The sequence below is a fragment of the Ochlerotatus camptorhynchus genome, unplaced genomic scaffold (assembly GCF_037179485.1).
Source record: "Ochlerotatus camptorhynchus isolate MF236.1 unplaced genomic scaffold, CSIRO-AGI_Acam_v1.1 ptg000922l, whole genome shotgun sequence".
NCBI classification, from domain to species: Eukaryota; Metazoa; Arthropoda; class Insecta; order Diptera; family Culicidae; genus Ochlerotatus; species Ochlerotatus camptorhynchus.
The window spans coordinates 321,563-335,856 of NW_027041368.1; the positions used below are offsets into that span (position 1 = coordinate 321,563).

The 14,294-nt window shown below is 38.9% G+C and overlaps 1 protein-coding gene across 1 annotated transcript; it reads right to left on the reverse strand.

Annotated features, from left to right (window-relative positions):
• Positions 1-11,047: 11,047 nt before the first annotated feature.
• Positions 11,048-13,315, reverse strand: LOC135715457 (antigen 5 like allergen Cul n 1-like). The gene is made up of 3 exons (XM_065238728.1): positions 13,144-13,315; positions 11,335-11,857; positions 11,048-11,273 (listed from the first exon to the last, which is right to left on the reverse strand). The coding sequence occupies exons 1-3, from the start codon at positions 13,163-13,165 to the stop codon at positions 11,048-11,050; spliced, it is 771 nt and encodes a 256-aa protein (XP_065094800.1). The 5' UTR covers positions 13,166-13,315.
• Positions 13,316-14,294: the final 979 nt, after the last annotated feature.

The following is a 14,294-nucleotide window of genomic DNA, read 5'->3' on the forward strand; positions in this document are numbered from 1 at the left end:
CAGTTGAAAAACATTCTTATTAATTTATTATCATTGTTCTTTTGCTTCCCGGCAGGATAACATCGGTCGCACGTGATCTGTTGTTCGGTTCGTACGGTTGGGTATGTGTGACGTGTTTGGCTTTTGTTAATGTTGAAACAAGATTCAGTTACCGGAAAGTGAGAAAATTGCAAGGATAATTGGATTTAATTTTAGTCATTTCTATATCAATTGATGGCAAAATTGGGGCAATTTAAATTCATAGTGTTTGAATCCACATCATTTAACTTACTAAATGCAAATGAAATAAACCTGAATTAATTCACATACGGTGAGATGAATTATATTGTGATGTGAAGCGATAAATTAAATCTATGAATTCTATCATGGGTTTTGGATCTCATCAAAAGCTGGCCTGGGGAACCCGGAGCATGTTTGAGTATATCCAATGTAGTCCTGGGCACTACGATTAAGCTTGTTTTTGAATTCTCATGTGATGTGACATGATGTGTTTGGTCCAAGTCAGAAACTGAACTCTTCCTCATGTGAACCAGGATCATGATCGGATGTGAACAATGTGGTTCTGAGCACTCGATATGACTACCATTGAACTTGTTTTACAATTTTCACGTTATTTGATGTGTTGCATCATTGTTTTGACCTAAGTTACAAACTGGGCACTTCCCCGGAGGTACTCGGAACATGAATGACAACTTGACAAGTTACTAGGCACTCGATTTGACTTGTATTGAATATGTTTTTAATTAGCATGTTATTTGAGGGGTCGCATGATTGGTTTTGAATCAAGTCAGAAACTGTCCACTTTTCCGGGGGCACGGATGTGCACAATGTGTTCCTGGGCCACTACCGTTGATCATAGTGTGACTACCATTGCACTTGTCTTGGAATTTTCATAAGTCATGTGACTCACAAATGTACACGACAATAACCGGCATCCACGAATCGAATTACAATATATCTTGACGAACGGCTATCAAGCCTAATAAATGACATGGCACTTTTTCAACAAAGGGACCGAAGTATCATCAGCTCATCTCTACTATGATGACCCAAGTAACATTGCAGGTTTTATCGAGGTTTTGAAGCATTCTACAAGTCTAAATCATGGTCTACAAAACCTTCACAAAACCACAATTGTTATTTGGGGATTTAAAACCACTGGAAATTCTCGAAGATATGAAATTTGTATCTGAGCTGTATCTAGCCTTCAGATAAAGGCTGCAGAGAACATTATATCACATCAGAAGACCATGGAGAAATAATTGGCCGAGGGACGTCCAGTAATCAATAAACCAGTCCGACCGAAAAATGATCATGGTGATTTTGTGCAATAATAAAAGGTTTAGTAATATAAACGAAGAAACTTCGTGCAATATCTACTAGGACGAAACATTTTTGTAGGCGAACGAGTGGTTTCGTAGTTTTCACGAATGTACGAATGATTTTAACAGCCAATGTTTACATCCTTACGATATTCAGTTCTTGTATCTTACGAATTATTCTTAAAGTTGGCATTGAACCTGACGACATGCAATTTGAATGTTTCGCATAATTAACGAATAAATTGTTTTATGTATGAAACGAATGTTTACGAAAAGAGTGTGAAACAATTAACGAAAAAATGTGTTCAGTGTACATAAACATAATACCTACTAATGTATAGGTGTTAAGTTGAGCCATAAAAAACACCAACAAGATATTCATGACTGAATTTTTTCGTGTTCAGCCTGGTACGCAGCTGAAAAGTAACGACATTTTTACGTGCTACGGGAAAGGACACGGATTGCTAAAGAAATTACTTTTCATTAGCATTTCTTGACGCAGTTCAAAAGAAATCATTAAAGGCAAGATCGATCACATAAGTATCGTGATCGACATGAAGGTGGTGCATTCTGAATGAAAGTTCACTTTCCTTGCGGAGTAATGATCTGATCAATTGTTCCGTTAGGTAATTTTGACGATTGTTGCAAACTAAAGTTTTGGATGAATTTTAACAACATGAAAACTAATTATTGTTAATTTTAAAAGTTGACGACACCACGTTATGATCTCAAAATTTAGCAAAAGACACCTCCCAGGCTTTAAATGGAAACCATGAGTTCATAATTCTTGGACTTCAGTCCTACATACAGCTCTCCAAAATTTTGATATCTCGAGTTATAAACCATATTCCGGAAAATTACTAATAACAATTTCAAAATTCGATCTCTCATGTTCCACATTTCAATCTTATGAACCATTCAGTTTGAGTGCTTCCGGTAAGTGGTTTTTATTTTGTAACTTTGTCAATAACCATGTGGATAGGTTAAAGAGAGGCAGGGTAGTGTACAAGGTTCATACACCCAACCGAGAAATGTAAGATTAAATTACCGATTTGTATAAAAAGTATGTGGTCGTCGGAAGGTTTTTTAAATAATTTTGTAATTTTTATGTTAGCTAAATTCTCAAAAAAAAAAACTTGTTTTTCCGGTTGCGGCTACGAAATCATCTTGTAAAGGTTTTATACGAAAATATTTATTCTGGAAAAATTGACTTGTACGATGCAATTCCATTGTAAGTAAATATTTGAATGATTTCAATGTAGGGACAGGAAGACTTTATGGCCAGCCCCTCATAATATTTTAATAACCTGAGATTTTTAAAACATTTGAAATCTTGAACTTGAAACAATCTTCTGAATTTTGAAATATCTTATATTTGTAAAGTATCACCCACATCAGATTAGGATCTGACACGTTGCGGCATAGTGACACCTACATCTACGTCTAACTGTCAAACTTACGTCAACGCAACGCAAACGGATCTAATGTGGGTGGGCATTAACGGTCTTAAAGTTTACCAAATTTTCCAATTTCTAAAGTTACCAACACATTTAAAAATTCATTTGCTTTGTTACTGAATTTTTGCATTTGAATACCGTGGTTGTGAAGCACTCAAGTAGATCCCATGCTAAATAATTATGCAAAAGTGATGAAATATTCTTTTATTTTTTGGTTTAACTCCTTATTTCAAGTTTTTAAATTATTTTTTAACTACTCCACCGGCCCTTTCGCCAGATTCAAATGCTGTTTGACAAAAGTAAAATTATTAATTCGTTCCAGCCTTAATTCTTAATTAGTACCAAGAGGGATATCCTCAACCATGTGTGATCTATTGTTCTGTTGGTGTGGTGGCATGATCTTTTGGCAATTTTGAGGCTTGATGTACTTTAAAATAACATGTTTGGCACTTGGCTTATTGGATTTCGTTGTATTTGGAAAATCCACTCATGCTTTCTACTGTCACATATGCTACACTGTGTTATGCTTTAGGTAAATTAAGGTTTATTTTGATGATTATATGTATATATACATATAAAGTACAAATCGTTTTTGAACGTGTGAGAACTCTGTCGGAAAGGTTCGAATTAAAATAGTGATATTGTTGGTAAACTATCACGTATACTCAACCCGGGTTAAAACACATAGTAGAGTCCTACCGGAAGATGATATTAGGATCAATCCCAGACTGTCTCCGAGATTGATCGATCGTCGGTTTGTTATGGTGTAAGGGGCTCGGTGGCATAGTGGCAACCATTTTTGTTACTGAGCAGAAAATTGAGGGTTTTATCCCAAGCCCATTTACATTACGGGCTGTTCATAAACTACGCAGACAGTTTTTGAGAGATTTTAGATCCCTAGACAATCGACCATTGATTTTGTTTTAATTTGTTGGCCTGTAGACACTCCAACCCCCTATGGTGTCTACGTAGTTTATGAACAGCCCTTTCCTGAGGTTGGCAGGACCGCATCATCTACCACAGTGAAGCCAGAAATAATTTACCCTTTCCACAAACGTAATAGTTTGTCCCGCGACAACCGTGGATATGCAAAGGTAAAATCGGGCTCTAGTAACAGCGAGTGTCGAACTAACAATCCTTTCCCTCACCAATGACCGTATTTGGTCTGGAAAAACAATTATGGGCTGGATCGTCATCCTCAATGTCCGTAATGGATCCTCATCTTTGGAAATAAATTGGATGAACAGTTCAAAAGATACAGATCTTCTGCAGGAATCAGTAAATTAACGTGATTAAAGCTGTGGGGAGGACCCTCCTGTCAGAAACTATTAGTACTATGTCGATGTTTTGACGCCTGTAAGATGTAGTAAGAATCATAGGATGACATACAAACTGTAGAATATTGCCTATTGCCTGAAAACATGCCTATATATTGAAAACATTCAACATAAATTGTTTTACAGTTTTGCGTATTTCTCAAGATCGGCCGTTTTTGTTCAAATTGTAGAAACACAAATCTGCCAGTCATTACCCAACCCTGCTGAGTGCAATTACACATTGGACGATCACTCAAATGCGTCATTTGGCGACATTAGCAGTATATTTAATTGGTACAAAATTTGGGCCAAATTAAATTCAAATAAAATTAATGAGCACTAACGGCCTGTGCCAAGTTTCATCCGCCAAGTTTTCTCCCTTCCTCAGCAATTAAAATCTGTCGATCGGTAATGTTGAGGACGAAGAAGAAAGATGACTGAAAAACCCACCCACATTGTTACCGATCCTTGCACGGTGTCCTCAGGGTTGGGCACGAGGAAAAAATTAAATAAGAGTTTATTTATTAGCTTACAAAGAATGTGACAGTTCAAACCACTCAAAGAACTGCGGCTGCGACCGACGACATACACCGGTTCGCGAGCGGGGACATATGAACGTATTTATGAACGTGCCAGCATGCTCTCATTAAGTCGTTACACTTCACGCCTTTTCGGTATTTGTTTTTGGTTGGTTCATTCGAGTCCCTTCACTTTCACCATATTTCTTGAGACTGCCGTAAGAAAATGAGGAGATTTTCTTGAGGGGACCATGAATGGGGTTTTATTGTAAATTACTTGGATCAATGACGGAATTTTCGCTAACCTTGTTGACAGTCTAAAACAATCAGCTAATGTATAGGATTAGCATGAATGCTTCAATTGTTTACGAATGAAAATAGTTTCATTAAATATCTGCGGGTGAATAATCGTCTCAACATTTGATGGACCCCTCAGCCACTCATCGCGATCAACTCATATGAAGACGCTGCGAGTTAAATTATATTTATGAAAGCGGCATGTCACTTCATCTCGTAATAAGCCAAGCGTGAAAAGACCATCAGTACAAGACAATCTCTCGATACTGCCACTCGGTTTGACAATAGACGAGAATAGGAAGCTACTCAGAGCCGCTCCCTGAATGGAAAGTGGAAGAAGAGATAAAATTTAATTAGTATGTCCAATTTGTTTTTAATTAATGATCTTTTGCCTGCGCTATTGGGTTCACATTCACATACCGAAACCAGAATGTTTCGAATGATTTTCCCTCTCATGTGCGTCCTGATTGATGCCGCTTTTCACCGTTGCGTTGCAGTTGCGGTGCGGCAAAGACATTAAGAAGAAAGTGGAGTTTCCCCGGAGGAGACACGGGTGTTGAAAACGTCATAAGATTGAGATTGAAAGGGCGTGAATCCGTGCTTGAAATCGATTCTGCTGCAACCAATATAATCCGACTTCATTAATAAGTCATCACCCACTGCTGGAAAGATTCCCATCCAAGCCTTCTTCAAATGCTGCTGCTTCAACACGAGTACTTCCAATCTTAAGTAGTCTGCCTACATTGTACCGGAGTGGAACGTAGCAAAAAGGAACAACTTTATTGACGAGTGGAATCCATCGAACGAAGGCAATAAGCCATAATCTGTGCCATCGATAAAATACCACTTTTACGACCGAAATCAATTCTCATAATGCTTATTTGATTCTGGTTCGATGTTTCGTGTTTCTTCTTTATTATCTCTCTAGGATCTCTCGAAAGCTGGAACTTTTGGGGTATCAAAAGCCTTGTGGATGAATTATTTATATACCATAGAGCAAGTGAGAACTTCAGTTCAATACTTGATGGTAGCAGCAGGGGCTTAGACGACACATTGAGGCCTCCAGTGTCGTTTTTAAAAGTATACCTTATGCAACACCTGGAATAGTGCGAAACACACAAACTAATTGACATTTCGGCGTCTTTCTCGTATATGATTTAATAAGTTTGAATTTTGTTTCATGTCAGAAATTGGATACATACCTAAACAGGATCTAAATGTTGATAGTTTGTTGTTGTAATGTTATATGTCACATGAAGGCTCAAATCAGATATTGTTAATTCCCCCCCTAGGAACACTTTTCAGCTCTTTCTCCAGTACCAAAAGCCCGTTTTGGACGAAATTTGATTGCATGCAAATCTAACGTGCAATACCTACCAACCGGCAAATGGGTTCTCCCATTTCCGAGAAAAGTAAATAGGTACCATCACCATCACGGAGTAAAATATGCTGTGTTTCATTTGGTGAATTTTCACCTAAGTTTAACAGAGAGAATATTTCAAATAACCCTGATATTTCAGCATACCTTAAAGCAGGGTAAAATTAATCATTACAAAGTTCAATTCTCGATTCTCAACCATCCTTTTTCATGATATTATAATAATTATTTCTTTAGTATTTCATTTTAAAACAGTATTTTTGAACCGTTTTCACTAACAAACGATGTGAAACTGTAAAATTTTGTGAAATAATAAAATATGCAACTTTTAACTGTTCCTATCTGTTGGATCAGTGGACTGTAACACCTCGTTACCAAACGTTCATGGAGAGGATTTAAGGCTTGGATGTCTTCACCGGCGGAACACTTGACCAACGGAAATTTTCGGATCAGATACCAAACTTTAACAGTTTCTCTTTACTACTTCTATTTCCTCTAAATTAATTTAAGCAACATAAGTTCGTTCGCGTCGGTGTTTGAAACTGTAATGGCGGACGATTGATCGCCGGCTGGTTGCTGCTGGTCTCCGCTAGTCGTCGTCTCTTCTCCTCCACTCTCCACACGTCGATTTGTACGCAAAGGTTGGTAGCGCCGCTGTTATTGCATGTGGAGACAAATCGGGGGTTCGTTCGCTTTCATTTGCCATAAAATATTCGAGCTGTCACATTGTAGCTCGAACACTATCAGAGGGGCTTATTACGGATGTCACTTCACGGTGAAGGGGCTTATTACGGATGTCACTTCACGGTGAAAAGTTGTCACTTGTCGTCACGGTGAAGTGATTCCCATTTGATTTGTACGGTAATCACGGCTCTTATTCTGAGTATCACTTGCTTATCACCGTGTTGTGACACCCGTAATAAGGCCCAGAATCATCCAAATTATTTTAATTTCGGTCCTTATTACGGGTGTCAGTACACGGTGATAAGGAAGTGATATTCACCAATATTCTTGTTTTCGTTTGAACCGTATTTTCCATACAAAAAAGTTTTTTGTATGGAAATTACGGTTTGAACGACAACTAGAATATGGGTGATTGGGCCTTATTACCGGTGTCACTAAACGGTGATAAGCAAGTGACAACAAGTGACAAGGGGATTTATTACGGATGTCACTTCACGGATGTCACTTGTCGAACGGTGAAGCGATTCCCATTTGATTTGTACGGCAACCACCGTTCTTATTATGAGTATCACTTCCTTATCACCGTGTAGTGACACCCGTAATAAGGCCCTGGCCCTTATTACGGGTGTCACTTCACGGTGAAAACGAAGTGAAGTGAGCAGTTGTCACTCACGGTGAAGTGATTTCCGTGTAAATCAAATGGGAATCACTTCACCGTGAGTGATAAGTTGTCACTTCACCGTGAAGTGACACCAGTAATAAGGGCCCCTATGAGTATCACTTTCTTATCACCGTGTAGTGACACCCATAATAAGGACCAAGTTTACACCGTGAAGTGACATCCGTAATAAGCCCCTCCCCTTTATTCTGCGCCGCGAGTGAGGTGAGGTGACTCGCTGTCACTAGTGAGGTGACAAAAGTCACCGTGAGTGGGGTGACTCTCCGTGCTAATCGAATGGAGAGTCACCTCACTCGCGGTGAATTTTGTCACCTCACTAGTGACAGCGAGTCAACTCACCTCACTTGCGGCGCAGAATAAGGGGGCCTAAGAGCCGTGATTACCATACAAATCGGCCCTTATCACCGATGTCACTTCACGGTAGAGTGACAACTTATCACTCACGGTGAAGTGGGGCCTTATTACGGGTGTCACTACACGGTGATAAGCAAGTGATACTCAGAATAAGAGCCGTGATTACCGTACAAATCAAATGGGAATCACTTCACCGTGACGACAAGTGACAACTTTTCACCGTGAAGTGAAACATAAATCCCAATCAGGAATGTCCGGCTGCTTTGATGTCGACATCAGCTTTAATCAGCCGGCACCGGTGGTGTAGTGGTAAGCGTGACTGCTTTCTAACACCCCAAATGGGTCTGGGTTCAATCCCAGCCGAGGTCGGTGGGATTTTTCTGAGGCATAAAAATCTCTAGTCACGTCTTCCTTCGGAAGGGAAGTAAAGCCGTTGGTCCCGGCCCATGTATGTTGAATGGGTGCGATATCCCACGCAGGTGTGGAAGCTGCCTTCCTTGCACATTCGATTGCCGTCAATGGATGACAGTCGATGTCCGTCGGTGATTGGCACTAGATTGCGGAACAGAGACCGACGTTAAATAAAGGAAAGAAAGAAGATCAGCTTTAATCAACACGACTCTAAGCAAACATTTTGCAGATTATCCAAACAGGGGCGAGTTTAAAAGTTAATCCGAGTTGGAGCTTACCGCCATTAGAGTCTCTGGAGTGATAGTCTTGAGAACATCATGCTGTCTCAAATTTAAAATCAGCCAAATTTATCAGCAAGAAGCTTCATTCATAGTACTCAAGGATCGAAATTAATTTTTTGGCCAAATATTATGTTTCAAAATATTGGCAACAATATCAGAAACTACAATTAGGAACAAATGAAAAATCAATCCAAGTGCCAAACAAAAACAGTATTTTCTATCACACTTTGAAGTGTTATGATCCGTTAATTAATTGATTATGGAATGGTAAAATAAGTAAAAAAAAATTCAAATTGTGGTCCTTCATCAATGTACAAAATATTTTGTTTTCTTGATTAAAACGATACGAGCTTTGGCTCAATTGAAACATGACATATGATTTACTTGTTCAGTGCTCTCTAAAGAATCTTCTCTGAAAACTTAAGTTATTTGGTATAATAGTGAAAAAGATACAGAGTTTGTTCATGTGTGTGCTATTTTAATCGAATACAATCTTCAGTAAGTACCGGGATAACGAGCCCTGACGCTATTTCAAATCAACTAAAAATTTTAAGTACGATCTACTTATATCCGTCACAAGTAGGGCTACTCAAAATTGAGTAAGCAAAGTTGGGACTGAAAAGATAACAAATGAATAACATTGATTGGATTCAAGTAGGTGTTGTCCATCTGTTGGGAATTCATTTCACGCTTAACTTTTCCATATTTTCCCAGCACCTACGCTAAATCTTTGTGTGGAACTTAAGGTGGCAGATCATACAGTCGCACGTATGTCGTATGTCTTTCCATCATCGTATGTCGTATGTCGATTGCCTTTCCATCATCATAATGGAAAATTATTTGCTCAGAGTTAAGCAGCAATCCTGTATGGACAGCATCCACATCCAGAGCCATAACGAAATTATCAATTTCGCCCATGGTGGATCTATTCAAAAAAAATATCCTCGTCGTTAGAGAACAGATAAGCACAGTCACATCCAAAATACATTGTGTACATGTTCTCCTAGAGTTTCAAGAAACGGTTGATCCACTTGCGCACAGAACACGTGAAATAAGCATCCACAGTAACCACGGCAAGTGACACGATCAGACTCCGAAACAACTTTCTGGCAACGGGTTCATGCAATCCTGAGTTAATAAGTCTGTTTCCGTAGGTATTTGTTTTTCTGTAAAAAATCTAAGAGCAAAAAGCAAACGCGTGTTCCCTTACTCTCTGTAGCATATGATATTCTTATAGCAACATAGAGAAAGTGCAAAAAAGTTAGTACGGGATCAGACTTACTATAATATCGTGAACGCCAAAATATAGGCAGAACTGATTCAGTTATAGCAACTGTATTTATCTTGCTTGCTTCTAGAGGGCCACATGTTGACAAAATAGTGCGATGGGGTATCCAATGAATTAAAATATAGTTTGACACGTAAAATACAACAACAACGACAGGCAATTAGACAAATGGAGGTTGGTTTGTCAAAAATACACTGGTCAAAATTATAATTAGTTCTTCACAAAGGGCCCGTTCAAATATTATGTAACGCAAACAAGTTGATTTTTTAATACCCTCCACCCCCTTGTCACGTACTTTTCCTATACGTAATACATGGTGGTTAACGCATTTCCAGACTCCATCCCCACTTGTGTTACGTAATATTTGAATGGGCCCTTAAACACAAATAAGCATAGCGGTGCCGGTGGTGTAGTGGTAAGCGTGATTATCTCTCACCCCAGCAGGCCTGGGTTCAACCCCAGTCGGCGCCGCCGAGATGTTCTGAGGCATAACATCTCTGATCACGCTTTCCTTTTGGAAGGGAAGAAAAGCCGTTGGTCCCCGGTTCATGAGTTGATGGGTCGATAGGTAGGGTCCAGGTGTGGGAGCTGCCTCCCTGGCGTCGGTAGCATTGGTGCTCAGCACAGAAAACAAGATCAAGGGAAAAGAAACAAATAAGCACACATATTTGCGTCAGTTTATATAATACATGACTTCAGTGCCAACATTTCAAAGGGGCATAATTGTTTATGTAAACAATGAATTAATGATTTCTCGCAAATTTAAATTAACGATAAGAGGAAACATTCCTGATATAATCAATTTCCATGTGTAAGCTTTTATTCGCGAGAAATCGGTGGCTAAAGCCATTGTTTACAAAAGCAATTACGCCCCTTTGAAATGTTGACACTGACTTGTTCACCAACGTGCCATGTTTCATTAAAATCGGAAAAAGTCGGGGCTGAGCAGTGTCCGGCTGAAAATGCTCACGTTCTTTTAAAAAGCGCATACATAAACACTACAGTAAAAAATTTCATTCTTGAGAATATTTATTGCAATTGTAAAATGATTCTGCCTCGAAATCAGTTGCATAAACCAGGGTAGGAAAAACTTACCCCAGAGGTGCACTGTGAAGCAGAAATCCCTTTAACATATGCTGGCTGACCGATAATGTTCGTAAATGAGTAATTGCACACGAAATAGTCATGCGTCCATACGTCTCCACTGTACGTATTGTAGGTGACCATGCCGCATCCTATCTTGATTGTACGATCACTAACGATTTGAGTAAAGTGGCCGATTTGTGGGCTGTAATTGAATAATTGTTTTGTTATTTATTCCATATTTTCAAAATATGATTTGTACCCACCCATGATAATACTGTGGGTAATTGTCAACAAATGCATGAGCATAGACGTATTCGTTGAACCAAGCATCGATGAAGTATTTGATCGACTCCTTCTTAGTAATTTTGAGCCCGTAATAACGCAGTACTCCTATGTTCTGTCCGACGTATTTGCTCCAATTCGTATTGCGGCATTTGTCATGGCCATAGTCACAGGATCGTGCATTTGACTCCGCAAGATACTGAAGCTCAAGGTCCCACTGCAGCGTCGGCATTTTGACAGCAGGCAAGTAGCCCGGCAACTTTCCGCTGGCCAGCAGCGAACGTTGCCGATTGTGATGGTCTAGAATTTGTGCTCGAAGTTCACCTGTCATGATCACCACTTGAGGTTGCTTTCCGTAACAACTAGCGCCGAAAGGGTTCGGAGGAGCGCAAGCCACGTGAGGGCCGCCACTCTGGCAAAGGGATGGGTTGCAGTAGTAGTTTGGAAAATAGTACGTTGTTATCTGTTGCTCGTACGTAAGTGATATTACTGTAAAGAAGAAAGCTGAAAAAATATATTGATAAGCGGATTGTAATATATATAGAGAGCCATTTCCCCTATATATATATACAGCCAGACACAAGCTCCACTGTACGAATGATGTCAGTCCGTGTCATGTCAAAAATATAATAGTCGGTAGCATTGGTGCTCAGCACAGAAAACAAGATCGACGGAAAACAAATCAAGAGAAAAAACAAAATCATCAAAGATAATATTTGTTTTACCAAAAGGCTTCCACGGATAGGAAAAGTGTGCCAGTTATGGCACTAGTGCTCCCCGAATTGGCCATACGGCCTAAGCCATATTCAAAATTAGTTTTTCCATATTTTTCAACATATGCATACAGAACAACATTGAGACTAGCTTCCTATTGAAGAAATTTCTAATTTTATGATAAATTCAAGGTTTTAGGCTGTATGGCCATTTAGAGGACCACTAGTGCCATAACTGGTACACTTCCCCTATATATATCGAGGATCTCATGAGAAAAATTGAAAAACACCTTGCTTGTTCACACGAGACAACATACATATGGAAATATAGAATATAATTTAAATTTTTTTATGAAGAATTTATTCGATTGCTCGTTCCAAAGGTATGTATTTGACTTTCATTAATTTAAAAATGCTTAAATTTGTTTGGTTCATAATTCATGTATTTATTAATTTATATCCCGTATAAACAATACGGATACAACTTAAAATTAAAAAGTTATAGTCAATTTTTGGTGTCCATTTTATAAACTGAACAGTTCTTACGGTTACAATTCAGAACATTTTTATCTGTGTCTTTATCGATCTAAAAACTTCTCTGAAGACACCAAACGTGATAAAGCTTTATCCTGGAGGTCTTTTTTTATGAAACTCGCCCTTCTGGTCTATGCAATGCATCAATAATTTATATATTCTGTGGCAAGTAAACACAATGATACTTTATGCTCATGGAAATCGAGATATTTTAAAACCTTAAAATTTTCTAGACCGGCTATCGAACTAGCAGCCTTTGGCATGGTAAGACCGTGTCTTCACTTACTAGGCTATATGAGGCTCCATTAAAACTTCAGATGATCAGCTAAAAATCAGGTTCCTTCCAAGGGAGCTCATTTATTGAAGCAATATATCAAGAATTGATTTGAATTATATAGCGATATGTGGGGCAAAATTGCAGAATAAATGTAGAAGCACCGATATCAACCACAGAATTATACACACATTCAATTCAGATTCATTTGGATATATAGGTTAACACATATAGCGTAGCGTCATTAATTTCACCAATGTTTAACGTACCTGTTAGGGTTAGCGACTTCATCCTCGTGGCTGGAAAACCGGTAAAGCTTTTGTTGACTAAAATTTGAATAGTAAATCAATAAAATAAACACCACAACTGTGAAGCTGAAGCCGTTGATAATAGAATACACTAGATTACAGAGAGCTAACTGTGAGATCAGACCGTCTGCGGCCGAACACCGATGAGCACTGACCTTGTACCAGTCAAAAAGCTCGATATATTCTATCACCAAGTCCATTTTTCGGGAAAACTTCTCTCAGAACCGGCTCCTTTCTCAACAATCAGGTTTTTTTTTTTCGCATTTTAAAGCATCCACTAATATAAATCACCAGCCCTAACACATGGTTAGACCATCGAAATGGGTTATCAGGGAGAATATAATTGATTATCGTTGTTCTTTCGATTCAAGTTGATCATAGAAGGTGGAATTTCCTCATAAGCAGATAACACAGACGAGATACTACAAAAAAAAAAACCCACTTCAACACTGGATCGTGGAAAAAAGCACTCCGCAGAAGAAGAAGATAGTGCGATCACAGCTGGTCAGTCAGTCTTGCCTGGAAGACACACTGTCGCTATGTGACGCACTGTTGCCTTATTAGCACCTTTCCGTGCATTGACTTCCAGGAAACGGAAGCGAATGATTTTGTTGTCAATGTCCTGTGTCATAACTACATATTACACAGTGGAATCCTGGAATAAATGTGATATTTAATCAAACATTTCGGGTTATTATGCGTGCTATGCGACATGAACTGACTCGCTGTCACTAGACGGTAGTTACCTCCGCGTATGACTCGGGTTACATGAGACTTCATTTAATTAACACCTCGAGTCTTTGAATTGTAACGTCACGTAGGTAGCAGAGAGTTGAATCACACACGCCACGCAGAATAACTCTGAATGAAAACTAGTTGTTGGTCGATTTGTAGCTGTGTCGCCCATAATTAAAGATATGGCTTATGTGCCAAAAACGTAAAAGGGGCTTACATAAAAATAAATCATATAAAAAGCTATAATAAACGATAAAAGTATTGTTGAAAGCCTGTTTGAAAAATGTGCTAAACCCCCCACATCCCCCCCCCCCACTGATATTAGGTAATTTATCATTTTATGGCATATTACCCATTTCGATTAGACGATTTGACCC